The sequence below is a fragment of the Calypte anna genome, chromosome 8, assembly GCF_003957555.1.
Source record: "Calypte anna isolate BGI_N300 chromosome 8, bCalAnn1_v1.p, whole genome shotgun sequence".
NCBI classification, from domain to species: Eukaryota; Metazoa; Chordata; class Aves; order Apodiformes; family Trochilidae; genus Calypte; species Calypte anna.
In genome coordinates this window covers 3,720,995-3,746,763 of record NC_044254.1, presented here as the reverse complement: position 1 = coordinate 3,746,763, position 25,769 = coordinate 3,720,995, and the positions used below count along the sequence as shown (strand labels likewise).

Here is a 25,769-nt window from a genome sequence, read left to right as displayed (position 1 = left end):
GAAATGTCTCCTCTCCTTGCTCCAAGTTTAACATAAATAAATAAATATCACCATCATCCATTTTTTGCACCATGGAGGCTCCCAAGGGGCACAGGCAGGTGCCCCTGCCCCTGTGGGATGTAGAACATAAAGCAGGCTTCTCACAGGTCCTAAATCAGATTTTTGGGAAGTGGGGAAACCAATAGAGAGGGGTGCTCTTGGGCCACAAGTAAACTCTCTCTCCACTTCTCCCAGGTCCAAGACCTCTGTGAGTGGATGTAAGAAGCTCTCAGGTCCCATGGCATGGGGGGGGTGGCTGTGGGAGCTGCTCAGCTCCTGTTGGAGCCCCCATTTAACGTGTCAGTGCCCATCAGGCAGCCAGGGTGGACTTTTTGGGCTCACACTATCAGAGCTGATGAGTTCAAAGGCTCCTCTGGCTTTTCCCTGTGGAAATCCGTGCTTGGTTTTTCTGTGTTTTGAAGCAGAAACTGTGTTTTTGGCTGGGAAGGGGGAGGATGATCTGTGAGGGGACTGCCAGGTGTTTCCCAAAGACCCCAAGCCAGAGGCAGGGGTGGCAGTGAGGGGACACAATGCTGCATCTCCAGTGTCCCCTCCAAAGAAGAGAACTAGGATATTTGGTGCTAGTTTTCCAGCTGGGGAAAGGAGGAATAGTGGTGTGGTATTTTGGGATGCCTCATGGACATCAATCACATCTGTGAAGTGGTGATAAAGCCATGGGGGAGGTGACATCCCTGTCCTAGGGTGATGCATGTCCCTGTGGGTCCTGCCTTTCAGAGTTTGATGGAGAATTGGTCGGATGACAGCGGGAACTGTTGTTATCACCGGGGGAATCCTAGCAACTGTGATCCTACTGTGCATCATTGCTGTCCTCTGTTACTGTAGGCTACAGGTGAGCACCATGGCTGTCCCCCAGCTTGTGACCAACCCCAGCAGTGCTCCTGCTCCTCAGGCCAAAATCCTGCTGCAGGGGGGGTTTCTTTCCCATCGTGGGCAAAGATTTGAAAACCCTTTTGCCCCAGGTGCTGCAGAGTTATGTCCTTTCCTCCTCTGAGCACAGGGGGGACTCCCCAAAGAGTTGTAAGTGTAATTTAGGTGTAGGCTTGGCTGGGTTTGCAATACCAGATGGAGATTTTAAATTTGTTTCCCCATTCCCCTTGTAAATTAAACAAGGAGGCTTTCAACAACCTCCTGCTCTTTAAAAGTTAATGTGAAGTGTGTACTGTGCAGCAGCACCCATATGATGATGAAAAGCCCAGCGGTTACTTGGAGTAGTTTCCAACTGGCACAAGTAAAATACCCCTTGCAAACCTGGCTGGGAGGAGAGAGGATGAATTCCCTGGCAGCTGCCTCCTGCAGCATGCTCAGGTCCTGGCTCTGGATTTGCAGGACCCAGGTATTCATGGAGCAGAGGGGGATGAGGGGAGTGGGGATGAGGCTCAGAAGCTGAGTCTGCCCACCGGCCTCTCCGCTTCCTCTAATGCAACCCCTTCCTTTCTGCCCAGTACTATTGCTGCAAGAAAGATGACTCTGGTGAGGAAGAGGAGGAGGAAGAGGAAGAACTCGACCTTCCCACCCACTTGCACTTGGGCACCTGCAATGCCTGCAGCAGCTCCCACGTGGTGGACGGGCAAGGCAGCCCTGTGTCCCCCTGCAGTGAGCTCAACCAGCACGGGGCCCCCAATTACTGCCCCACCTGCTCTCCCTATGCCTCCCCCCCTCCTTTTTACATCCGGACTGATGACATGGTGCACAACGGGGGGGAGAGGGTGGCCTATGCCCCAGCCTGCTACAAGGAGATGGGGCCACCCATCACCATGGCTGCTCTGCAGAGCTACTCGCTGAGCCGCCGGGGCCTCCTCCGCGAGAGCTTCCCCAACCCACGGGCAGTCAGCACCGAGGTGTAGGCACCCTGGGTGTCCCCAGCTGGTGCCTACTAGAAGGGGCTTTTCACTTTGGCTTTTTTGGGGAAAGAGGGGCAGAGAGGACCCCCAAAGCCCAACCAAGACCAGCAGCATCCTCCTGCTGAACTGCCCAGCACAGCAAAACTTTAAAGGGCGAGAAGATGAGAGAGACCTCGAAGGGCGACATTAAACTGGCCACCTCCAAACCCATCACAAGTGTCATTATTATTCTACTCTGTCTCCTGAAGGGGCTTGTCTAACGAGGGCTATGTACAGTACAACCTCATTTAATTACCCCCAGGCTCCACTGACTTCCTGAGAGAGGTCTCTGGTGTCAGTGTCCCCACGCAGCTATCTAAGGAGATGACCGACACCTTCAGCAAGTCCTGCCCCTCAGCTGCGACTGGTGACAGGAAAGCAAAGAAGGATGTGGATGGTCCTGCTCCCCTCATACTGCATTAGTTGCCACTAACAGTTTAGCTTTTGTGTTCCAGTGGAAGGTAGGACACCACCTCCCACCTGCTTCGGGCTCTGCAGATGGTGAAGAAGCTGAAGGTGTTAATTCCGGTCACCATTGGGGGAGGCGAAGTTGCTCACAAAATGGCTCACATACACACATGGGCACAGGGTGATCCTTCTGCGGCTGAAGCTCCACCTCTTCTACTCTTCACAAGCTTTCTTAGGAACGATTTTAACTTGGACCCAACATAAGTGACAAGATTTTTTATGTATGGAAAGAGTTGAACCCCTAAATTACTTCAGTTTTGGTCACCTTCAGCATTGAAGTCACCTTCAGTTTGGCCACCCTACCCATCCTACCCCAACTGCCAGAGGAAAGCTGGCTTTAGGACTTCTTTTCCTTTTGACCTCACATCTCCTCCTTAGTGGGACCCACAGTGGGAGAGTGCTGTTCAAGTGATCAGTGTTCCCCACCCCCATTTTGCCTTTGAAAGATGATGATGACCCAAAGCTGGGTTCACCGTGGCTCATACCGACAGCCGATGACTCTGCCTTTCCACAAAAATGAATGTGGGAAAGTTCCTTCTTCCACCATAAATCCAATTAGGTGAAAAATTACTAAAAGGACATTTTCATCATTCACAGGCACAGGACCACTTGGCCAAGCACTTCCCATTCATGGAAGGGAGGAGGGACCCAAGCTGCCCCGTGGCTGCTGTTGGAAGGAAGAGCTGGAAACACTCCCCATGCCTTTGCAATATAGGGTATGGCTTCTCTGAAGTGGGAGAGGTGGTTTGTTTAGTTGTTTTTCTTCAGAATTACAATCTAGAAGTCATCCTGCTGCTCCTAGGATTTGGACTTTACCTCCAGGTCTCAGCATGGAGCTGTATCAGCCTCGAATGTCTCTGTTGCCAGGCTAAAAGCTGATTCACACTTTGGACCTGCTCATGCCTTGGCACCTCTTCTCAAACTACCCGAAGAAAAGGAGCCAGATGAACACCAAAGGTAGTGATGGTCCTTGAAACCAAACATATTGCCCCAGTCCACATTTTCCACAGCCTTTTGAGCAAACATTGAGCACCATCTCCTCAACCTCTGGAGCAGAAATACTTTTTATTGCCATTAGCTGGAGACCAGCTGCATCTCTTTTAAAGAGTCTCCTTCCCATGTCCTCTGGCATTTAGAGCAGGCACGAGGGAAGGTGAAAGAAGCAGCCTTTGGATCCCACTGCCTGATAGTTCACAGGCAGTCTGAAAATACAGTCTGTAACTGGGAAAATACCTTGGCTAATTCAGTAAATCCCATCGTTCTCCAGTAGAGCATCTCCTCAGCTCAGTCTCCATCCTGCTGGGTGCCACAAGAAGTTAATAAATCCCAGCCTGACTTGCAGCCTGCCAGCCCTGTGATGCTGGTCCCTTGTAGGGCACAGATTACAGGCACGGTGGTTCCTAGCACCCAATTCTACCTCTTGGCAAGCAGTGAAGCTTCCCACCATAATGGCAGCACAGGACCTCCAAAGAGTGGGAATAATTAATGCTTCTATGGGTGACCCTTCTGGTGAAAGGAAGGACATTGTTGTCTTCATTACATGCAAATTCAGGGTAATTTGTCACCTGCTAATGAGGTGCCAAGGCTGGCAAGGCAGTTCCAGAGTAGCTGGATGGCCAAGATAAGGGTTATCCTCATGGCTAACACAACACCATGGCATGGCTACAGAGAAATGGGCGAGTCTGAAAGGGCAGGAAACGTGGGAGGTGCAACTGTGGTTTAGAAGGTTTTGGAGATGGCAGAGGAACAGAATAGGGCAAAATCCCAGATTTTTTCCACTTCAGATTCCTTCTGTTATTATTCTCTGTCTTTGTTGCTGAGCTATGGGTCCAAATTCAATGTCAGAAATAAACAAGGACTTTGAAATACAAAACAGAAGTGGTTGCTGTTCTTTGGCAGGCAACACAAAATGGGATTAACCCATTGCTGCTGGGAAGTTGTGCTGGTACAGGGATTTTGCCTCCCAAGCCCTTCCTGCTTTCCTTCTTCTTATGTCCCTCTTCCTCCCTTGCCTCTGGCCTAGGTACACACATCCCAAAACCACAGTTTTACAGTTTAGCTCTTTATTGTGACACAGAATTTTTTGGTGTGTGTTCTGAAAATTGCCCTTTGTAGTAGAACAATCTCTGTCAGACCAGAGAGATGGCTGCTCTTGTCTGTGTCCTGCTGCAGGCTCTTCTCTGCACCCCACTGCCTCCAGCTACAGCCACAGGTAGAGGACAACAGCAGGGACAGGCTTTCCAACCTCACTTCACAGTAGCTTTTTAGGAACTGATGGTTTGCCTTGTGTAAAATCCTCTTGGTGGAGAGGGAACAGTGATGTCTAAGTCCCAGGAATCCTTCCTTGCTGAGCAGGCTGGTCTACAGGAACTCTGCTGCCAAGCCAAGTCAGGATGGCTTCAAGTGGTAAAGTCTGGCTCAAGGGGGCTCTTGCCCCTGAACTTGGAAGGGGAGTGTGGCCTGGCAGCTGTCAGGGGGATTTGGGCTGACACGACCAGCAGCAAGCCTTCCTGTAGTACCAGTGTGAGCACAGCTTCACCTTCAGCACCAGCACACAGTTGGCATTTGGTTTGTCTTCACAGTCTTCTTCTGGGAAGCAGAAGAAGCATCCACAGAAGGCATTAAAAGAAGATGTGCATCCCCAGCAGAAAGCTGGACAAAGCAAAGGGCTCCATGGGGAGTCACCTCCCTCCCAGACTTACCTGGTGCCTCTGTGGGACAAGGCTGGAGCTGGCACTTCTGCCTGGCTTCTGGTTTGGAAGCAGGGTCACAGCCCTGGGCCAGTGCCTCCCCCTGGTAACATTTCACCTCACGAAGTCGCAGGCCAGCACCACAGGTCTTGCTGCACTGTTGGAATCAAGAGAAAGGAGAGGGATTGTCAGAAGCATTTTTTAAATAGTCTATAGTTCCCACGTTCTTGTCCAGTGAGGCTCTGGAGAGTATTCTCGAGGAGGTTTGGCTCAAATTTCACACTGTTCCACAACTTGTGCCTCTCTTTGGTTGCTGGACAAGAGCCTCCCTGAGCTGAGGTTGGAGCAGAGCATGTAAGTTCACTTTCACCTCCTGCATGCAATTCAGAATTGGGTTTGAGTACTGATGCTGTGATAGGAGATGGAGAAAATAGCTGCTGAGAGCCAGGCTCAGCTTCCTCTGTCCTCCCTTTCCATAAATGCTCACCAGATAAAATTAAGGGAAAGAGAGAACATTGACACAGCTGTATTGCTGGCAGCGTGGTGCATGCTCTTGCTTGAGGAAATAATCCCTGTGCTTTAAGGTCTCCCCCAGCTCCCATGTGCCAGTTTCTCCACGTGCTGCTTCATCTGCAGGAGAGCCCCATCCAGACCTAACAGCTGCCTCAGACAGCAGAACAACAGAATGTGCTCCACCAACCAGGGCTATGAGGCCCCTTCTCCCCCTTCCTCACCACCCCAAGCCCTACCTGAGACCAGGAGGTTGTGAACCACGTTGAACACGGCCTCCTGAAACAGGGGACTTGCTCCTCAGGTTTCAGAGAGGCTTCGCAGCGCTCCTCAGGGTACTCTCTGACCACACCATTCTCCAGCCCCGCGCAGAGGACGATCCGTGTCTTCATCCCTCTCCCACAGCTGGCATTGCACTGGGAAAAAGGACACAACAGGCAGGTAACAAAGGAGGATGCTCAGCAGCTGTGGCGCTCTGAGTAAGGTAGAACCCTGCTCAGAAGCAAGGTGGAACCCTGCATGTGCTAACACCAACCTGACAGGTACAGCGCTGCCCAGGTCATGGGAGCAACGGTTGGAATTGGGAGGGTTGGAATGGTTCCAGCAGTGGCTGGAAAGAAGCTGATTTTCTCAGGGAGTGAGGACAGGAGCTGGTAATTTAGAGTGAGCTCTCTGTGGGCCCAAGGGGCCCAAACTGGTGCTTTGCTGCTGCTGCTTTGGGTGGACAAGTACTGTGAGCCCAAAGCTCTGTGGGCTTAGCTGGGAGACCACTTTCCCTCAGGACACCAGCAAGGGAAGCAGCTGGAGGCAGGACCTGATTCCAGCTCTGTTCTGCTCCCCAGTGCCCACGAAGGCAGCTCCCAGTTTGAGGTTTCACTGCTTTGTGCCCTTCTTAACTGTGGCAGGGCCAGCACATCTGATTTTTATTTGCCCTTTGTCATCCAGTGACCTCTGATCAGCCAAGAGAACACAGCAAAGATGCTGCCACATGCAAAATTGAGGAGCTCAGCTGGTCTTTCAGAGTTTAGGTGAGGTTAAGAGCATGGATGCAGCTGAAAAACTGCATTGCAGCATTGTGTGTGACCCGCCAGAGCTAGAGAGGGTGAGAGGACTGCCACTGGTCCCCAGGTTGAACCAGTCTGTGCTCGTTACCAGCAATGAAGGGAGACTCAGCTCAGTGTAGTCAGCACTTATAAAGGGCAGCAAAAGGAGAACAGAGTTCTCCTTTCAAACCTTCAGTTAGGTTGGAGGGGAGAGGGTTTGGCTGCTTCTCTGATTCCCTAGAAACCTTCCTTCTTAGTGCTTTGGGAATCCCTGTTTTGCTGCAGATGTTAAAGACAAAGCCAACTCCATGTGTTCTGCTGGGTGCTCTGGGATTTGGATCAGCTGGTATCAGGAAAGCCTCTAGGCCTTGAGCAACAGAAGAGGAGTAAGTATACTGCCAGAGACCAATTGTTTTGTAGAAGGGGGCACCTGGACCATGTTCACTGGGCTCTGGTAAGTCCTGAGAACAGAGTCATGGCCTGGGTGTCAGTTCCAGAGTAGGGATCTGGACAGTGGTTCAGGTTTGCTGCTGGTTATTTTTAAGCAGAGACAAATCTGGTCTTGTTGTGGCTTTCTTTTTGGTGGTGAGATGAAAAAATCTTGTTGGGGTTAGTGCAGGTTCCAGAGAATTAGTCTTGCTGAGGTGTTTGCAAATGCCAGCTGGGAGCCAGAGGCGGGAGAGGATGATTTTTCTTTTTTAGGCAATTGCTGCCCTCCAATGGAGATGCCTGGGAAGGCAGCAAATGCCACCAACTTTGGCATGGTCTGTAGTGTATGGAGGGGACAAGCTGAGGTATTTGTTTCTCCTTCCCCCTTTCAAAAGGAGCTAGGACAAGAGTACAACTACATGGCTAGAGGCTCCACCAAGGGAGCCAGGATCCCACCATCTCCTGTTGGATACGAGATAAGAAGGAGGGCTGAGGACACAAGCCTGGGTTTGGCTTTATTTACCTGGTCCCACTCCTGCTCCACCCAGTGTGCAGGGCAGTTCTTGTCTCCACAGGGATGGACAGCCAGGGGCTTGGTGGCTGGGTCACACTGTGAGCTGGAGATCACTTTGCCCTCCTGGTTGCGACAGGCAATGAAGCGGCTCATGCGTCCCTCACCACAGGAACCTGAGCACTTGGAGGAACAAAGGGCATTTAAACACATCAGAAAGCAGGAGGGGTCAGGGGCAGTGGTGCCAGGAGACTCAAGTCCAGAGCCCCTGCCACTGGGACTGTGGCATTAGATCCCAAGTGTTTTCAGAGGTAAGTCTGGTCAGGCGTTTCCACTCTCCAGGTGCCTTGAGCTTCTCAGATTAATTAATGGAGGTCACCTGACAGCTAATCAAAATATACAGCATGGAGAGGTGAAAATACTTATTACCTCTGCCAGAAGAAAGCCACAAGGGATTGTTCAGCCTGGAGCAGAGAGGGCTCCAGGCAGACTTTATAGAGTAAAGGCCTTCAAATACCTCAAAGAGTCCTATTGGTAAGATGGGGAGGGACTTTTCACAAGGGTGCCTTGAGCTTCTCAGATTATTTAATGGAGGTCACCTCACAGCTAATCAAAATTTACAGCATAGAGAGGTGAAAATACGTATTACTTTAGGCTCTGCTTGAAGAAACCCACAAGGAACTGTTCAGCCTAGAGAAGAGAAAGCTCCAAGCAGACTTTATAAAGGCCTTCAAATAGCTGAAAGAGCCCTTCTGGGAAGCTGGGGAGGGACTTTTCACAAGGGCATGTTGTGATAGGATGAGGGGGGGGTGTTTTTAAACTGGAAGAGGGGAAAATTAGACTGGGTAAAAGGAAGCAATTCTTTAGTGTGAGGGTGGCAAAGGCTGCCCAGGGAGCCTGTGGATGAAGTTTTCCTTGAAGTGTTCCAGGACAGATGAGATGGCGCTTTGAGTGACCTGGTCCAGTGCGAGGTGTCCTACGCAGGGGGTTTAGAACTAGGTGATTTTTTTTTTTAAAAGAACTTCCACCTGAGACCATTCTACAGTGAGAGAGCAGGAGCATGACCTGTGCTCTGTCTCGTGGCAGTGGGTTCAAGGAGCAGGGGGTTCAGCTCACCGGGCCCCAGTCAGAAGCAGTCCAGCGGCGGTCGCAGGGCGGTCCCGCACACGCCTGCTCACTGCTTGGCTTCTGGGCCTCGTCGCAGGGAGACGCGTCCGCCGAGCACCTCACCTCCCGCTTCATTGTCCCCTGCGCCCCGCAGCGGGCCAGGCACTGCAAGGGACACAGAAGCAAAAAGGGAACAAGGGAGGACCAAAGGAAAGGGAAGGAGCTCGGCATCTTGTTTTCCTCCTGCTGCCGTAAGGGAGAGGGACAGGGATACAAAAAAAGGGGGTCTGTCGCTACCTCTGCTGCTTATTTGGGGTACTACAACTTCAGGATGCTGATGACTGGTGGCCAAGCTAACTGCAAGAAGTCAGTAAAAGGGATTTTGGTTGGGTTTTAGCTTCTCTTTATCTCCATACCACTCTTTCCCCATTCACCTTCAGTTAGAGCCTCTAGAAAAGGGAGATAAAGCCTCTTGCTGGAAGGGCTTTCAACATAATGCTTGAGAAGCAACCTTAGAAAAAGTATTTTGCGCTGGCATTTATCCACTAAGCAGTGCCATAACAGAGGAAGTGTGGGCAAAAGGCAGTCCCTGTTCCCCCAGGATGCAGTTGGCCAGGGGTTTCCTTAGCACCCAGCATCTGCCAGCCCCATCCCTCCTGGCTCCTCTACCTCTAGAAGCAAAGCTCCCCTGCTGCCTACCTCAGACCACTCGGAGAGCTCCCACTGGGGCCCACAGGCCTTCTTGTTGCAGGCTTTCCTCTCCATGGGCCTGGCCAGCCCAGCTGACTCACAGAGATCATCATAGACAGAGCTGTCAAAGCCTGGAGCCAGCATCTTCCAGCAGCGTGCAGTGCGGTACTGATAGCCCTCACCACAGGTCCTGGAGCATTCGCTCCACCGGCTGGTCTCCCACCTCCAGGAGCAGTCCCCAAGGAGAGAAAGCACAAAAGGAAAACCCAGGTAAGAGGGAAAAAGGACACAGGGTGGCTGGGGAGTGCCTGCATATCTGGTACTCCCTCAGCCAGCAGTTGCTGTGATGAAACTGCTCATCGCACGTGTCTGTGTTAAGGGTGTGTGGGTATCAAAAGCCAACTCAGACTTTATCTGCAATTTAGACAGCAAATTCCTTGCTTTTTGCTTAGAAGGGGATACAAGGGCTTAGCTGGAGCACAAGTCTTACAAGGAGTGGCTAAGGGAACTGGGATTGTTTAGTATGGAAAAGAGGAAGCTGAGGAGAGACCTTACAACTCTCCGTGACTACCTGAGAGAAGGCTGTAGTGAGGTGGGAAATGGTCTCTTCTCACAGGTAACAAGCAATAGGATGAGAGAAAATGGCTTCAAATTGTGCCAGAGGAGGTTTAGGTTGTCTATTAGGAATAATTTCTTTACTGAAAGAGTGGTCAAGCATTGGAACAAGCTGCCCAGGGAAGTGCTGGAGTCGCCATCCTTGGAGGTGTTAGAAAAATGTGTAAACATGGTACTTTAGGGCACAGTTCAGTGGGCATGGTGACAGCTGGACTTGATGATATTAGAGGTCTTTTCCAACCTTAATGATTCTGTGATTTGCTGTTTAAGTACATCTTGCAGCCCAGAAATGGCCGTATGCTTTTAGCAGAAAATAATCCTTACAAAGATAAGTTGCCCCCATGGACAGCTGATGTAATTTCTACTCACCTAGGCTGGCAATCTCTCCCTGTGCAGAATTCATGAGTAGGTTCTGGTCGGGTTAGGGCATCACAGTAAGTTTCATCCACTTCCACTCCATCGTACCGGACACACACTGCATAGGAGGTGCTGATACCTGCGAGGCAATCAAGACCTTCTCTTAGTCAAGTTTGATCAGATCCCTTCTCCCACCACAATTAAATTACTGGAGTGTTCACTGTCTGGAACTCTTATCACCCATTTTACTGCCAAAAAGGACCTCACCTGATGTGCACGTGGAGCTGCAGGGGGCATAAGCTGAGACTTTCCACCGATACATGTCAGCCAAGCTAACGTCGTCATGGCCCACGGGGCTCATGTCAAACTCATTGCTGTGGAAAAGGAAAGGCAGCATGAACTAAAGATAAAAAAATTGCTGCAGACATAAAACATACTTAATTTCTTCCATACTGTTTTTGAAAATGAAAAAAAACACAGTGTTTCTGCTCTCCATCTCCCCTACCTTGGGCAAGACGAACCACAGCTGAACAGAGGGTGTAAAGCTTTGATCCAGCTCCTGAATTCACCTAGCTAGGCTGTGAAAAGCCATGAAACAACATCCTCAGAGAGGAGTCATTGTACATAGTACAATGTACATAGTGAAACTTGTCTATTTTATGGTCTTCTGAATAAGCAGATGCCCTCAGATTCAGTTCACACCATCACCTTGAGAGGTGTGACATTATGTTGGAAGGGGGGGCTCAAGCAAAGTCCCACTTAATATATGTGTCAGGATAGTTCCCATTAAAAATGGCCCTCTTAAAATGTCTCTCCTGCCAAACATTTATAAGTTAGAGGCATGTTTGCCCTGAAGGAGCATGATGTGCTGGTAAATGTGTGTATGGGACATGCCATTAACTCCTGGCCTTCTTTACAATCCCATTGGTGTTGCCCTCCCTGGTGCTTCTGAACCCATTTAAATAGATCCCAAAGAGGTGGGGGGGGGGGAGGTGTGTGTGTGTGTAAAATACATTCTTGGAGCTCTGTGTCAAGCCAGTGGTGGCAATCAGTCTTTGGAGGACACACTGTTGGTCAAGCATCTACAGCAGCTGCATGGACAGACATTGGGAGAATGGAAAGATGAAGAGCAGTGAGAGTACAAGAGGACTGGCTCGACCCTCCCTCCCCAGCTAACCATGCTCCTGTTTTTCCCAGGAAACCAAGTGCCACCTTTCAGTGCCAGGGGCTTGCAGAGGCTCTGCCTGACTGATGTCTGCAGCTGGGCTGGCACCTAGCAGAGGGCTCTCCACAGATGCCATCAGGCTGTAGTTGGCTGCTTTCCCCTGACTCCCAGCAAATGCCTCCACCTTCAAGTCCTCCAGTGAGTTCTTAAGTTCAGGAGCTTTTTGGAGGCCCTGTGGCCACTGGGCAGCTGTCCATAGTCCTGCTGTGGAGTTCCTTGGGGCCAGTTTGGCTGCCAGGTGCTGCAGCTCCCTACAGAAGGCAGTGTTGTGTGGGTCTCGGTGACACAGTCGCCTGAAGAGGTGAAGCCTGGAGGATGCTATGTGGCTGTTCTCTGACAGCTCAGGTTTCCTCATGCTGTAGGGTACAGCTGTGCTAATGGAAATTTGATTGAACCTGAGAGCTGGAAGAAAAATACAGGGATGCTTTAATGATATTGGATGGATTATAACATCAACGTGGTATTTAACAAGGAAGAAACCATTTGGCATTTGGCCTCAAAATCGTGGACAACCACCAGGGTGCACCAACAGGCCTTAACTGCCCTGACCAACCTCACACATTCTCTCTGCCCATTGCTCAGGAGCTCTATTTAAGCTCAGTCCTGGGCCTTCAGTCCTGGCCTGAGCAATGTTACTGGTGTACTCTGTTCCTGAAATGTTTTTTGGCTTCCCCAGACTGACCTGATTTGACTTGTCACCTTGTGTTCAGCTGATGACGACTGGACTGTTGCTAGGACCTGTTGCAGTCACTGCCCTGCTTGCTAAGCTCAGGTGCCATGGGGCTGCTCTGCCTGAGATGGCACTGCCACCTCTCCTAGCTCCCCTTCCCTTGCAGAGCTACTGGCCCTTGTTATTCCCTGACATTCTCCACCTTGCTATTAATCACCTTTCCCTCCTGTCCACTCTGATGGTAAAGCCACCTTAGATTTCAAGACCAGTGTGGGATGTTGACTTTCAATTAACAAAATGGAGAAGGAAAAACAAAGCAACCAACCCAACTCTGTTTCTCTGCCAGCTGCTGCTGCTTCCTCCTCCTCCTCTTCCTCTCCTCTGTTTGTGTGGTAGACCTGTCTTATCTGGAAGTCATATTTCTCCTTCTCTTCACCTTGCTCCCAGTCCCGGGTCCGAGTGGTGGAGTTGGTTTGGAAGAACTGAAGATGGCGAAAGCTTAAATCTTCATGCCCCTCTCTGAGAGGAAGCTGTTCACTGGTGTCATCTGGTGACAGGGAGAGCCACGTAGCATTGAAATCCTGCACAGCTCTGGAGTTGGCTGGAATGGGGTGGTTTTGGCTGGTCTCTGGTAGGTGATGATAGAGAGGTCTGTCTACTGCTGGGGCTGCAGTTCGTAGAGGTGGTGTCCGTGGTACAGTGTAGTCATAAGTTATGTGTGGCATTTTCCCATTGAAGTTATAGTACTGGAGGTAACAGGGAAAGAAAACAAAACCCTTTTTTAATTTTAAGGACACGTATTTCCCAGAGGCCTCTCCTAGCCACATGCATTTTGTGATGGAAGCTAAGAGAAGATAGCACCCTCCCAGAAAGCCTCCCAGGCCAGTATCTGGCTTCCTCAGCCACCTACACATTCAGGTTTGGCTTGGGAACCAGGTAAATATTCTGTTTGTCTGAAGGAGGCTGACAAATCTGGGACAGAAAAGACAAGATAGCCTAAAACTACCTCCTCACATACCATGGCATTCAAAGACTGATTAGTGGGCCCATGAGCTATGATATATTCCAGCCCATCCGAGTTCAGGCTCAGGGGCCGCCGGTACTTGAAGATGGTGCCAGCAACCCTGAAGTTCTGGGGGTTGTCAATGGTGGAGTTGCCGTTGAAGAAGAAATGCCCAGATTCATCTGCAAGTGCTCCAGAGAGAAAGAAAAAAGGGAAAATGTGACACTCCCTGCAGAACACAGTGAGTAACTGCACCGGCTCATGACTGAGAAAAGTCCAACAGAAAAAGAACCCTTCAGTGCTCATCTTCTGCATCAGGTCAGATCAGTGGTGTTCAAGACCTGCTGCTTTCATTTCCCTCCCCCAGTGTCCTCACAAGAGACTGCCCATAGTGATGTCCCTGCTGCTGCTGGCTACTGGAGATGTAGCAGCCTTGTTTTACAGAGAGGTGAAGCACCCCTGTGCTGCCCTGGAGCTCTCTCAGAGCACAGAAAGGGCTGGCACAGATCCCTCCTCCCACCTCCCAGGCAGATGATCCCTGAACTGGGATGGGATCATCTCCACATCCATCTGGTTCCTCTGCTTACCTAGGATGTTTTCTGTTTTCCTGCGCTCAATGATGAGGATGTCCATGGCACCAGCAGGGATGTTGATGATGAACACGTAACCTGAGGAACAGAAGAGGGGGTGAGGAAACCCTGAGGACAGAAGAGAAAGTTCTGGGTAGAAAAAGCAGCTTGTGGGACAAGTGTGTAGACAGGAGGGCAATGCTGCCCTTCAGGGGCAGGATACTAAGGACATAGATGCATGGTGCCAGTCTATGAGTTCTTATCCCAGTAACCCTCTGATGTCCCATTACAGATCACCATTACAGGTCTCTCAGACTCAGCCTGAGCACTGCTGGGTTTGGACTTGGGAAAGGAACAGCCCAAGTGTAACAGTCTGGCTTCAGCTGTGTGGATCAATGTGCTCTTGTGCTCCTTCTAGCAAGAGCACAGAAAAAGCTTACTCTAGTGATCAGGGCTGATGCTGAACAGAGGGTGGAGAAGCTGATTCCCCTCAGCTCCTAACTGAAGTAGCATAAAAATTGACCTTTAAAGGGCTGACGAAATAAGAAGGCTCTTAAAAGTCTTCTGTGTGGTTTGGCAGTTTGTCTTTCCTTCTGGAAATTCATTCTGTAAGATTTGAGAAGAACTGGAAAGGGAGGCCAAAACTGTATCTTTAGTGTTAGCACCATTACCCCTGCTCTGGAAAGGGGTCTGGTCTGTTGTCTGTGGAGAGTGAAGCAGTCTACTGAAACAAAACCAGTGTGAACTGATGTTCCTAAACCTCAAGCCACAGTTAATTATTAATAAGCATGACAGTCTATTCCTTTTGTGGGTGGAGAAATGGGCCACGAGGTTGCAAGAGATGAATTTCAGCTCAGTTTCAGAGGGACTGTCCTTCAGCTGTGCTAGCCATGGGAAAGAAGGCTGAAAGAAGGACCATGACTGTCATCAAAGGAGCTGAAGTTTCAAATTAGCACATACCACAAATCAAAGAAGATTCATTGATCTCTTTGCATTATCTGAGGTAGGGAAGACACCAAAATCAACAAATAGAACAAATAGATCCCCAGCTGCTGTAAAGAGGTGAAGGGAAACCTTACCAGCCTAATATACAGCGCATCAAACCCACCTCCTCTGGTGATTAAGTGAAAAGGACAAAATACCAGCAATTAAGCAGGGGTGGCACTCTTCAGCTCTTCCCACCAAGCAGCTGGGACACTCCTACCCACATGCATGCCAGCTGGTGGTAAGAAGCAGCAGGTGAAGTCTCTGGACTGTGGTAGCAGGGAGTACCTATCTGTGAGACTGCCTTTCGGAAGCTGCCCGAGACACGCTGGCAAGTGCTGCCGTCCCCTCCACACACCCTGCATCTGTCAATCCTCCGAGGTGAGTACAGGCTCCCATCACACCCAACTGGCTGCAAAGAATAAAAAAAAAAGAGGGTTTCCTGGGGCCAGTTTAAATTCACAGGTCAGGGGCTTTTTGAGGAAATGCTGCCATGCTCTTCTGGTGAGGTTCGGGGAGGGAATATAATGAATGACTCCAAGAGCAGCAGGAAATTCACCTGTGTAACTTGTGACCTGGGGCAAGGTATTTAGCATGTAGGGGAAAAGAGTAAGGCTGGAGTAAGCTGCTTCTCTTCCTTCTGTCTCTGAATTTAAGCCTGTCCTCCTCACTAATAGGGTTATCTCCAGGACACTATATTGAAACCTCCTTTATCTTTGCCAGTGTAGGGAGAAATCAAACATAAGATTTTATATATATATATATAAATATATATATATATATGTATTATATATGTGTTTGTATACATATAATATATATATATAATCCAATACATATATATAGTATCTATTCCAGTGTATTTATATTGGATGACTATGAAAACAAACCTGCTATTCTAGTCTTCTCTGTCCTGTGAGGAAGATGCTGTCACTCAGTGAGAACCTGAGGATGGACCCAATTCCTTTCATGTGAACCTTCATGTGAACCATGAATTCCTTTCATGAGCCTTCATATGGGCTATGCTCTAGCCCATAGGCATTCAAGAATGTCATTAAAGCACACCAGGACTCAGTTTCAATTCCCTGCTGGGACTATGAGATGTCCAGGAGGTCCAGTCATATACTTACACTCCCGATTTCTGTACTTCTTCCTCTCAGAGCCTCACCTCACACTTCCCATTGATGCAGACCCCTTGATAGGTCCTGTCCTTGCAGGAAGTACCATCCTGTGCTCGGGCCATCAGCTGCCTCTCCCCACTCCGGGTGGTGCATTGGAGGTCACATGGCTTGCTGGATATACTGGTGTAATCATCTGAAGGGAGACAGGCAGAAAGTCAGGCAGAAAGTTACCAGGAACATCAGGATGCTCAGAGATGGGCAGCATGGAAGGGAACTTTCCACTTCCCTTTCCCCTTCCCACCATCCATACTGCTGGTTTGAAGTCACTTTGGTGGTTCTTGCTGCTTGAGATGAGACCCCCCAGGCTACAGATATTGTAGTAGTAAAGGGGTCGTGGTATGTGGCTGCAGCTGGGGACCATGCCTTGAAAAAATACTTCTTACTGGCAAACCCTCTTTCTTGCCATACCCCTTCCCCTTTGCAGTGCCACCCTGGGCCAGACACAGGATTCTGCATCATTGGATGCCAGGCCACACATAAACAAACACAAGTTAAGACCTGTAAAAGGGGTACCAATTTTGTGGGGCCACAGATAGCTACAACCTACTTAGTGGCAACTGAAGCTAGAGGTACAGATGTTTTATGTCCCCTTGGCAGCTAACAGAAAAACAGGGGGGTCCAGAAAGAGCATCATATCTTGGGTGAACTCAGTCTGGGCCTCAAGGGACACCTGGCAAACCATGTGAAGCAATCTGTCTTGCCTATGCAGGAAAAGGACAGGCATCCTCTTGAGAATAACCCACCACCAACCCAGTAGGAAGCATGCTGGGTGACAAGAGGCAGCCACAATGGGAGAAGGCACAAAGAGCATGAACACCCACTCTGCCAAGATGACTGATGGTTAGCCAAGACAACTCAGAGAAGCCCACGTCCTGTCTGCCCACCAGTGCTTTCTGATGTAGGATCCAAAACAGGAGCAATGTGGTGAGAGAGGAGGCCTGGCTGGCTGGAGCAGTTCTGTGAAGAGACAGGGAACGATTTCTCCAAAGTATAGGAAAGCACTTCCAGACCAGCCAGGAGCATCCATCCCTTGTCCCCTGGGCCCTTCCTCTTCTCCTGTATCAGAGAAGATCCTGTGGGTATTTTTTCACCCTGATCTTTTGCATGAAGCTGTGAAAACTCACCTGGATAGAGGGGCATCCAGTGGTAGTAGCGCTTCCCGAAGGCTTTGGCATTGAAACTGGAGCACTGCTGCTGTTTGAAACTTGCTGTGTTGGCTGGGCAGGGCTAGGGAGGGAATAAATGTGATCAAAAGGTCCCAGCACAGCCATGCTTGTGACAGCTGCTTGTCCCAGCTGCATCTTTGGAGGGTGAAAAAGCCCTGTCCACCCTGGAAGGAATCAGTGATTGATACAGCACTGAGGTGCCATAACTCAGGCAGAAAGGCCAAGCCTTCATTGCCAAGGGCCCCCCTTACAGCTGTAGCTAACAAGCCTGCAAAAATTACTTTGCAGAAAAAGCATAGTAGAAAAGCAGCCAATCCTCTCCCCACCCCACAAGAAAGATGTTTTAATACCTTTTCCCCTCCCTTTGCAGTCCCAGAGAGTAGAGCCTGACTCCCACGTCTTCAAAGGGACACAGCCAACCACTCCAGGAATGTGCTGTACCCCTTGTCTGCACGTTCTGATGGACCAGTCACACCCTGAACATGCAGCTCCAGGCATGATGCCCTGAGTCCAGTGTGGACCAGTCAGTACTGGAAGTGGCTCTCACCTGCTGCTGGCACAGTTGGTAATGCTTGGCTTGACCAACACACATAGTGCTGTTTGTTCCCTGGGGCATCTGGAGCCTGCAAAGCAGAAAGAAGATGAGCTGGAGGTCTGTGAAGTACAAAGGTATGGTTGATGTGACAAAAGGACAATAGATCCTGATGATCCATCACTCCCACTGAAGTGTCCAGGACTTGCAGTGACCAGGGAAGTTGATTTCAGGATACAGAGCGCAGCAGACAGAGAGAAGGCACCTCTCATGGGGACTGGCCACTTTAAAAGATTAGCAGGAATGGCTTGGTGCAACAAAACCTGTGAATATGTCAACACTTGGTGCTTTAACTCTGGCCAGCAGGAATCATGCAGGGGATATTGGAGTCCTTAACTGAAGCCAGGGTGAAAAATTCTTGAAAGCTGGGAAAATAATAGAGAGAATGGCCAAGACCACAGTGTGGTCTGTGTAAAGATCAGCAGCAGACAAAGCATTAACAGCACTGGGAAATTAGGATGCAAAGTGTAATGAAGAACCCTGTAGGTACACTCAAGCAGGACTGGCTAGAAGTACTGAAGCTGTTTCCCCAGAGCAATGATTTCAATTATGCAGGCAAAGCCTAAATTTGCACCAAAAGGCTTGAAAACTTCCATCCCTTTCAGCTGAAGCTGAGGCTTCCTGCAGACTCAGGCAGAAATTGTTTTGTGGGCATACTTGGGTCACACTTAAGCCATTCTCCTTAAAGTTGCAGAAACCTTTTTGTTGGATTTTATGTTGGTCTTTTTTTTTTTTTTCTATTGACTTGATCCCTGGAGTAAAAACCATAGCAAAGCCTTCCCCTTACCAGCTATGGAGTTAAGGATAGACCAGATGTCAAATGGGAAGAAAAAGTCTCTCTTCAGGCAGGAGGCAAAGGGCAAATGGTCTGCAGAGTGTAGGATGGCCCCAGGCTACCCCTATGCCTCTGTTTCCCACTGCCCACTGGCAGAGAGACTGGGAAGCATGGTTAACAGGGAGGCCACATCCAGATGAAGCAGATCTGGACCCTCAGCACACTGCAAACTAACCCAGGTAAAACAAGTTTTCTGCTGCAGAAAGCAAGAGCAGGTTGGGGGCCCTAGCTTGGGTTTCCTCCATCCAGGAGGGCATTCATGCAGAAGGAAAGGGGCCAAGCAGCCCCTGTGGGCTTGCTGTGCTGCAGGATGCCAACCCTCATTAGCATTGCAGGAGCCTGGAGTAGCAGGTCAGTGAGGTGCTGGAGGAGAAGGTCTTGGTTGCAAAGTGACCCTGAGGTGACAGCAGGAATTCAGGCAGCTGAAGTTACTTTACTCAGCTCTCCCCACTGCCACAAAGCCAGTCCAGCTGTTACCAGGACTGTAGCAGCTGGAGGGGACAAATGGAGATGCTGTCAGGTGACATAAATGACAGAGGGGGAAAAAAGCTTGCAACTTCTCCAAGGAATAGAGGGGAAATTGCTGAGATGTGGCTGAGCTGGCTGTTGTCAGGGGTAAATCAAGTCCCCATAAGGTGTCTGGAAATATGTACCCACATCCTCAGCACAGGAATTGGCTACAAATCACCTTAGGTTGGTCATAGCAGCCATGGGTTGTGAAGGAAAGGGGAAAGGGAATAGGGCTATCCTTCTCCAGCACACAATCCCATCACCTTCAGGTCTCCCACAGCCTCCAAGAAGGGAGGATCATCAGATGAGACAGGCTGAATGGGTGATGTGTTCAGGGGGGCTGTCACACACCCACCCACTGCAGGGTGCTTCTCCCTTGTCAGCCCTCCCCACCTCTTCCTGCTCACCTTCTCCCCAAGGGCAACAGAGAAGCCAAAGAAGAGGGAATGGCCAACCCTGCCAACCCATGAAGTTTGGCCTCAAAACACAGGACAGGGACACTGAGATATGGCCAATGGCTCAGGCTGGGGCACAACTCACCTCTGCTGCAAGCAGTGCCTCTCCCTGGACATCACACCCCCCCCGCAGGATCGGGAGCAGGTGGACCAGGAGCTCCACTCTCCCCACCACTTGGTCACTTCTTCATGCCAGGAGCCAGCTCCATCTGCTGCCTCACTACTGTCCTGACAGAAATACAACATGGTCAGTTGGAGAACCTGGCTCCTCACCACACCTAGCTGAGATGGCAGCTTCCTTCCAAAGGCAGCTCCCCCAGGGACAAGGACAGGGACACTTGGTTGGGTTCTAAATGGGTGAGCTCTGGGATGATCAAACCTCTGCTCAGGCCCATGAGTTATGTGTGGGGAGGAGGATGCTTCTGGGGTCTCATGACACGATGCAAAGAAGAGCTGAAGGTGTGTGACATTAACAGCCTGACCCCAAAGCAACAGTCCCATCCAGGGTGGGACAGAACAGGTCACAGCTCATGCTGCCTGCCAGGCTCTGAACCTCCCACCCTCACAAAAGTGATTTTCAGGAGTGCCTCCTGCAATTACTGTTGTCTCCCTCCCCCCAAATTGGATGACTCTCCCTCCCAACATTACTGATTGGGGTGGAGCCTTTAAATTTGGCAAACCTGAGCTCTTTTGGCCCTAATATGGTCTTTGCAGCAGCCTGTTGTGAGCTGTGCTTCCAGGATTTCCAGCAGGTAAGGGATTCTGTGGTTTAGCTGGGTTTGGGCTTTTTGGTTTTTTTCCGTTTTTCCTTGATGGCCTAAAAGCTCCCAGGGACTTTTTCAATTTAGCCTGTACAGGAATTAATTTGTTGTTTACTGAAATACAGCTGTGAGTAGCTGGAAATGCAGCAATGAGATTATCACAGGAATGGGGATTTATCCAGCTGGAAATGCTGACAGCATTTCAGTATTAGTAGAAGGAAATGAATAATTTCTGTGTGTGTGTGAAGTCTGCTACGTTAAAGTAAGGGCTCAGGGAAGTTGCACTACTACTACTATTAGCAAATCATGCTGGTTTGTGGCAGGGGCTGATAGTTCTGCTGCAAATAACTGGTCTACAAAGCATAATTGCTGGATGTGAAGGCAAACTCAGCAGGGGTTGCTCCTCACTGAGTGTGCTCTGTTCAACTATTTTGGTTGCCCTTCTCTTGGCTTTTATGTTTTTCGTGGTGTAATGAAGCCCAAGTGTTGTTCAACTTGTAGTGTAATTTCCTCCTGAGAACTTATTGTTTCTCCAGTGTCTGCCAACATAACATCCTCTGGGCAGAGGAGATGCAGCTCATTTTATATGTTTTTAATTTATAACTCAGTGGGGCTGAAATGCACATAGAGCCTCTCCATGGTGATGGATAGAACATGTTTAAAGTGACCTCTTCTGCTGCATGAAAGCACTGTTACTTGATGCTTTACTCTCTAGTGATTACAAGAGCTGATTTTAAAAACAATGCAACAGATCTCTTTGCTGTCCTTAGGAGATATCTTGCCTGACAGGGGCCAAATGCTACGGTCAGAAAAAAACAGACATTTTCAAAAATATTCTTACAAATGACCACCTCAACCTATTTCCTATGAGAATTTTTGTCTGAGTGTGTATTATCAGGCTTTAAATGGAAATGCTGACTATGAAGCTGAAGGAAAAGAAACCAATGGTCTCTTACTGTAAAGTATTTTTAGCTAAAATCTTTCCCTGAGCCTTTTACGTGATAAGCATCTCAAAGCCCATGCAAAGGAAAAGCTCTTTGCAACTGTCAGGCAGGAAAATGTCAATGATTTATCTTACGTCTGTGTGGAGACCTCAACATAATACAGATTCTCCCAGAGCTGGGGTATTACTCAAAGCTGTGTCTTATCACTTCCCTGACTTGGGGGCTCATGGACTACCTGGAGGGAAGGCATCTGGACCAAAAGCTGCAGCATTTACACAGCTTTTCCCCAAAAGTGGCAATGAAAATCTGTGTGGCTGTAACCACACAGATAGTCCTGCTCCTAAGATACTGCAATCCAAACAGGTGAGATGAGGCAGGAGGAAAATGGGTGAAGGGAAGTGAAACAGCCTGTGCTACTGCCCTACCTCTGGGTGTGAAAAGGCTTTGTCTGGAAAGTGGTGGAAAGGTGCAGGCTCCTTTTCAGGGTTACTGCTCTTGGGTGTTCTGGCAGGACCCAAAGAGACTCGGAACGTGATGGCAGAGCTGAGCTTTGAGGAAAGCTTTGCCTTTGTGTGCTTCCTTCTTATTGTCAGAATACTGAATATTTATCTCTGCACTTCAGTTTTCAGGATTGACAGGGGCCCTAACAAAGATTTATTGAAGGACATGAGCCAAAGAGACACTTTTTTTTTTGGTTTAAGTGTGTTCCCCTATACCCATAAGCCCTGTTCCTGCTTCCTCCCTGCACTGGAGGAATCCATCACTTTTTAAGTAGATTGATTTGGCTCTCAGGTTTTCCATGACCAAGCTCTCTTGCCAGTCCTTGTCCAGAAGCATTTATTTTCTTGTGTAAGCAAATACACTTCTGAGCTGTCCTCCTGGCCAGTGAGACTTTAGGCATGACTGCATTCAAGTCGTAGGCCTGGCGAGGGGGAAGGGGAACTTCAGGTACTTGGAGCTGGGGTAGTTGGTTGCAATCTGTGCTGAATTTATTATATTGCCAGAAAGAAATCTACATTAACCATGACACACAAAGGGCTGTCATTTTTAATTAGAGGTATTTGCATTTTCCAAATTTCCAGATAACAAATTGAGGACTGTGGGGCAGATTCCAGATTACATTAGCTCCAGGCTTTAGTTTCTCAAGCCCCTCAGCAAACCCCAAGGGCTACTCTGGCAGAGTGAATCTCACCTCCCCCCCCACCTCCTCCTTGCAGAAGGAGAATCAAAGGGGATTTATAACAACTTTTTTTTTTTTGCACTCTCCTGGTTCTAAGAGATGCATTTAAGTCCAGACTTTATCAGGCTGGCTCTGTCTGGGTTTGGGCAAGCTTTCTGTCCAAAGGAGGTAAGAGGGTACAATTCCTTATGGGATGGAGCATGTAAAGCCTAGAATTTACGTGCATATAAAAGACCATATTCCAGTTCAGCCAGGTGCTCTCCAAAAGAATTTTCCCTAAGGCATTTGTGGCTTGGCACCTGGTGATGGCAGAGCTGCAGCTCTTTCTCTCTGAGGTTAACCAAGTGATTTCTGCACCTACCCGAAAAGCCATGAGACTAAGAAGATTAATGTTGCCCTCTTGTTTAGGAGACCAGAGCTTTGAACCCCAACCTGCAGGGGACTTTTCCAGGCTAAAATACCCATCTCTCCAGATTTGCCATTATCAGTCAGTCTCTAAGCCAGAATCACTGAAAGCTTTTTCTGTCTAACCCAAGATCCAGCAGCTGCTTTCCCTCTCCCTCCCCTGCCAAACAAAGGTTGCCACAAAGAAAATGCTTCAGCCCTTCAAGGAAGGATGGGCCTGGTCTGACATCCTATAGGATCTCCAGGTGCTCTTTCTGAAGAGCTGAAAGGGATAAAACAAATTCTCTGATGACTCTCTGGTCAGCTCTGGTTTTCCCAGAAACCTGGAAAAAACTGAATTACTGTGTCCTAGTCCCCATGTGTTGCTTATTGTTGTGTCTGATCTTGAGATTCTTTAAGCCTGGGTCCTGGAAAAAAGCTGTCTGGGAAGAGAGACCACAAACATGACCCTCCAGTTCCCTGAACAGAGGAGCTGGGAGGGGAGGTGGAGGGGTAGGTTCTGTTGCATGCCTTAAGGGCTGGTCCACCACTGAGGGGCACAGTAGCTGTCTTAAACTGTTCTGCTCAACCCTAAGCTTGCAAGGCTACTAGAAACAGCAGCTGAAAATTAAATTCTTCAGACCTTCTTTGAAGCCATGAAACTGCATTTTTTCTACCAAAGATTTCCACAGTCCCTCTAGCTTAAGCGTTTCTCTCTACAGCAAACCACACTACTTACAAAAATCCTAAATAGTTCAATGTCTGGAATGGATGTCAGATTATTATCTGGAAATGAATGACCATGTTCAACTCCCCTGGTCTGGGTTTGCAGTGTCATTCTCTGACTAAAGCTGTGGTGACAGACTCTACAATACCCCTGAAAAAAAAAAAAAAAAGCATTTGCAATTGTGCCCTGATGTTTAACAAAATAATTGGTGTTTGTGCAAAGCTCTTTCTCATCTGGTCATTGTTTCATCCAAGTTGGGCAGACTAGATACTTGAGCTCCTCAAACATAGCTGCTGGGGGCAGGGAGAACCACAAGCAGCCAAGGCTTTGTGTACACACATGGATGGAGGAGTCCACCCAGGTCAGTCTTAAATGACTTCACATCTGTTTAGCTTGACCCAGCTTGCTCTGCCTGAAGCCCCACAGTTAAAGGGTAAATAGACCATGCAGCAGGATGTGTGTGAAGGTAAAAAACAAGTGGAAACGAGACGCTGGAGCTTTTAAATTAAGGGAACCCCAGAGCAGGAGATGCTGCTGCTCCTCAAACCTGGGTTATCCTCTGTAAAGCTGTGGTGTCCCATCTTCTCTGTGCTTTAAGATACCTCGCGTGAGATTGCTACACCCCAGCGTTAGTCTGGGAAACACGACCTAAACCCCTCTTCTTTTACTGGAGCAGAATCCCTTTAGCAAGAAAAGAAGTTCAGCCGGGTTCTCCTCGGGGAACCCCAATGCACAGTGACCCGTGAAGGCAGGGGCACAGCAGGCACCCTGTGAAACCGGGATTGCTGCCCTCCCACCACAATCAGGGGGACACTCCTTCCCAGGGAAGGAAAACAGAACTAGCAGAGCTGTTCTTCGGTGTTCTTGTGGAACTAGTGACCTGAGGAGAGCCGGGCTGGGTTTATTCTTTGCAGAGGACAGCAGAGATGAAGGGAGTGTGGGGCTTGGATGCCCAGCCGTGCAGCACACACTGTTAGTGGAGAAATCAGCTGCCTAAACCCATGGCTGGGGTGGCAGCAGGGAGGAGGAAGAGGCAAATTTGCTGTCAGCCTTCTGCTAGAGATAGACATGGGGGCAGCCCCCCCAAAACCAGGGAAGGGCCCTGCGCCCTCATGGTCGTTCTGCTGCTGATGGGAAAGCTCCTCGGGCGTCCTCCACCTCCGCTGTCCTTTTGTTAAGAGCCAGGCGGACAGGGAGGGGGCAGAGGGGAAAAGGCGACGACAAAAAAAAAAAAAAAAAAGGAGGGCAGCGAGAGAACCCCCAGGTCCAAGTTATCTTCCTGCAAGAACCAGAAAGCTGCGGGGAAGGGCAAAAGGCAAACGCTGCCCGGGCCACGCTGCCCCACGCAGGCCCCAGGATACCGACCCCCCCGGCTCGGAGCGCCCCTCCTGGCCCCTGCCCCTCCGCTGCTCCCTCACGGGAAGTAAGGAGGGAGGGAAGGAAGGACGGAGGGCAGGGGAGGCTCCACCGCCGCAGACCTACCCGCCGCCGCTTACCTTAGCGTGGAGGGGGGCGGTGGCGGCGCTGAGGAGAAGAAGGATGAGGAGGCGGCGGCGGTGTGGAGCGGCGGCCATGCCGCGCTACTGCTACTGCTGCGGCCGCCGCGGAGGAGGCGGCGGGGCGGCCCACCAGCGGCGGGAGCAGGGGCAGGAGCAGTCGTTGCCGGGGCCCGGGCCGGCATGGCTGAGGGAGTTAATGACTTTACAACCTGCCGGGTGGCGACCCGCAGAGCGACCGCTCGGCAGGGGATGGGGCCGGGCCGGGGGGAATGGAGGGGGGGCTAGGCTGGGCGCTCCTCAGGCCCCGCCGCCCCGGGGCTCGGCCCCACGTCCCGCCTGCGAGCGGTGGGGTAGGGGCGGGCAGCTCCTCGTACCGCCCTGTCTGTCGGTAGATCAGAGCCCTACGGAGCTTCTTTGAGGGGTTTTCCCCCTTTTAGGGGGTCCTGAGGGGACACAGACGGCCCCGGATACTCGAGCTGCCCCAGGCAGACCCCCTCGGTCTTTTCCTTTCTTTCTGCACACAACTCTTTTGCTACCCGATCCATCTGTCCTTGGGCTTTTCTGGGCAGGTTCTGCTGTTTAGTGCATCCCTTCTGACCCTGCTGTGTGCTGGCCCTCACCCTCCCCTGGAACCCCATCCACAGCCCCAGGAGCAATGAGATTCAGGAGAGTCAGGAAAGCACCTAAAAACTTCAATATTCACCTCGTTTCTGGCTCTGAAATTCCA

The 25,769-nt window shown here is 50.0% G+C and overlaps 2 protein-coding genes across 2 annotated transcripts; one reads left to right on the top strand and one right to left on the bottom strand.

Annotated features, from left to right (window-relative positions):
* The first annotated feature begins 796 nt into the window (after positions 1-796).
* Positions 797-1,904, top strand: FAM163A (family with sequence similarity 163 member A). The gene is made up of 2 exons (XM_008494817.2): positions 797-889; positions 1,503-1,904. The coding sequence occupies exons 1-2, from the start codon at positions 797-799 to the stop codon at positions 1,902-1,904; spliced, it is 495 nt and encodes a 164-aa protein (XP_008493039.2).
* A 2,777-nt stretch (positions 1,905-4,681) lies between these two features.
* LOC103529425 (ADAMTS-like protein 2) lies at positions 4,682-25,293 on the bottom strand. The gene is made up of 18 exons (XM_030455327.1): positions 25,040-25,293; positions 19,633-19,770; positions 17,703-17,778; positions 17,114-17,216; positions 15,977-16,122; positions 15,100-15,223; positions 13,846-13,926; positions 13,274-13,449; positions 12,581-13,001; positions 11,573-11,987; positions 10,628-10,734; positions 10,373-10,499; positions 9,398-9,611; positions 8,708-8,863; positions 7,604-7,774; positions 5,848-6,024; positions 5,111-5,255; positions 4,682-4,997 (listed from the first exon to the last, which is right to left on the bottom strand). Exons 1-18 carry the CDS (start codon positions 25,222-25,224, stop codon positions 4,879-4,881), a joined length of 3,081 nt encoding a protein of 1,026 aa, XP_030311187.1. The 5' UTR covers positions 25,225-25,293; the 3' UTR covers positions 4,682-4,878.
* Between the last annotated feature and the right edge of the window lie 476 nt (positions 25,294-25,769).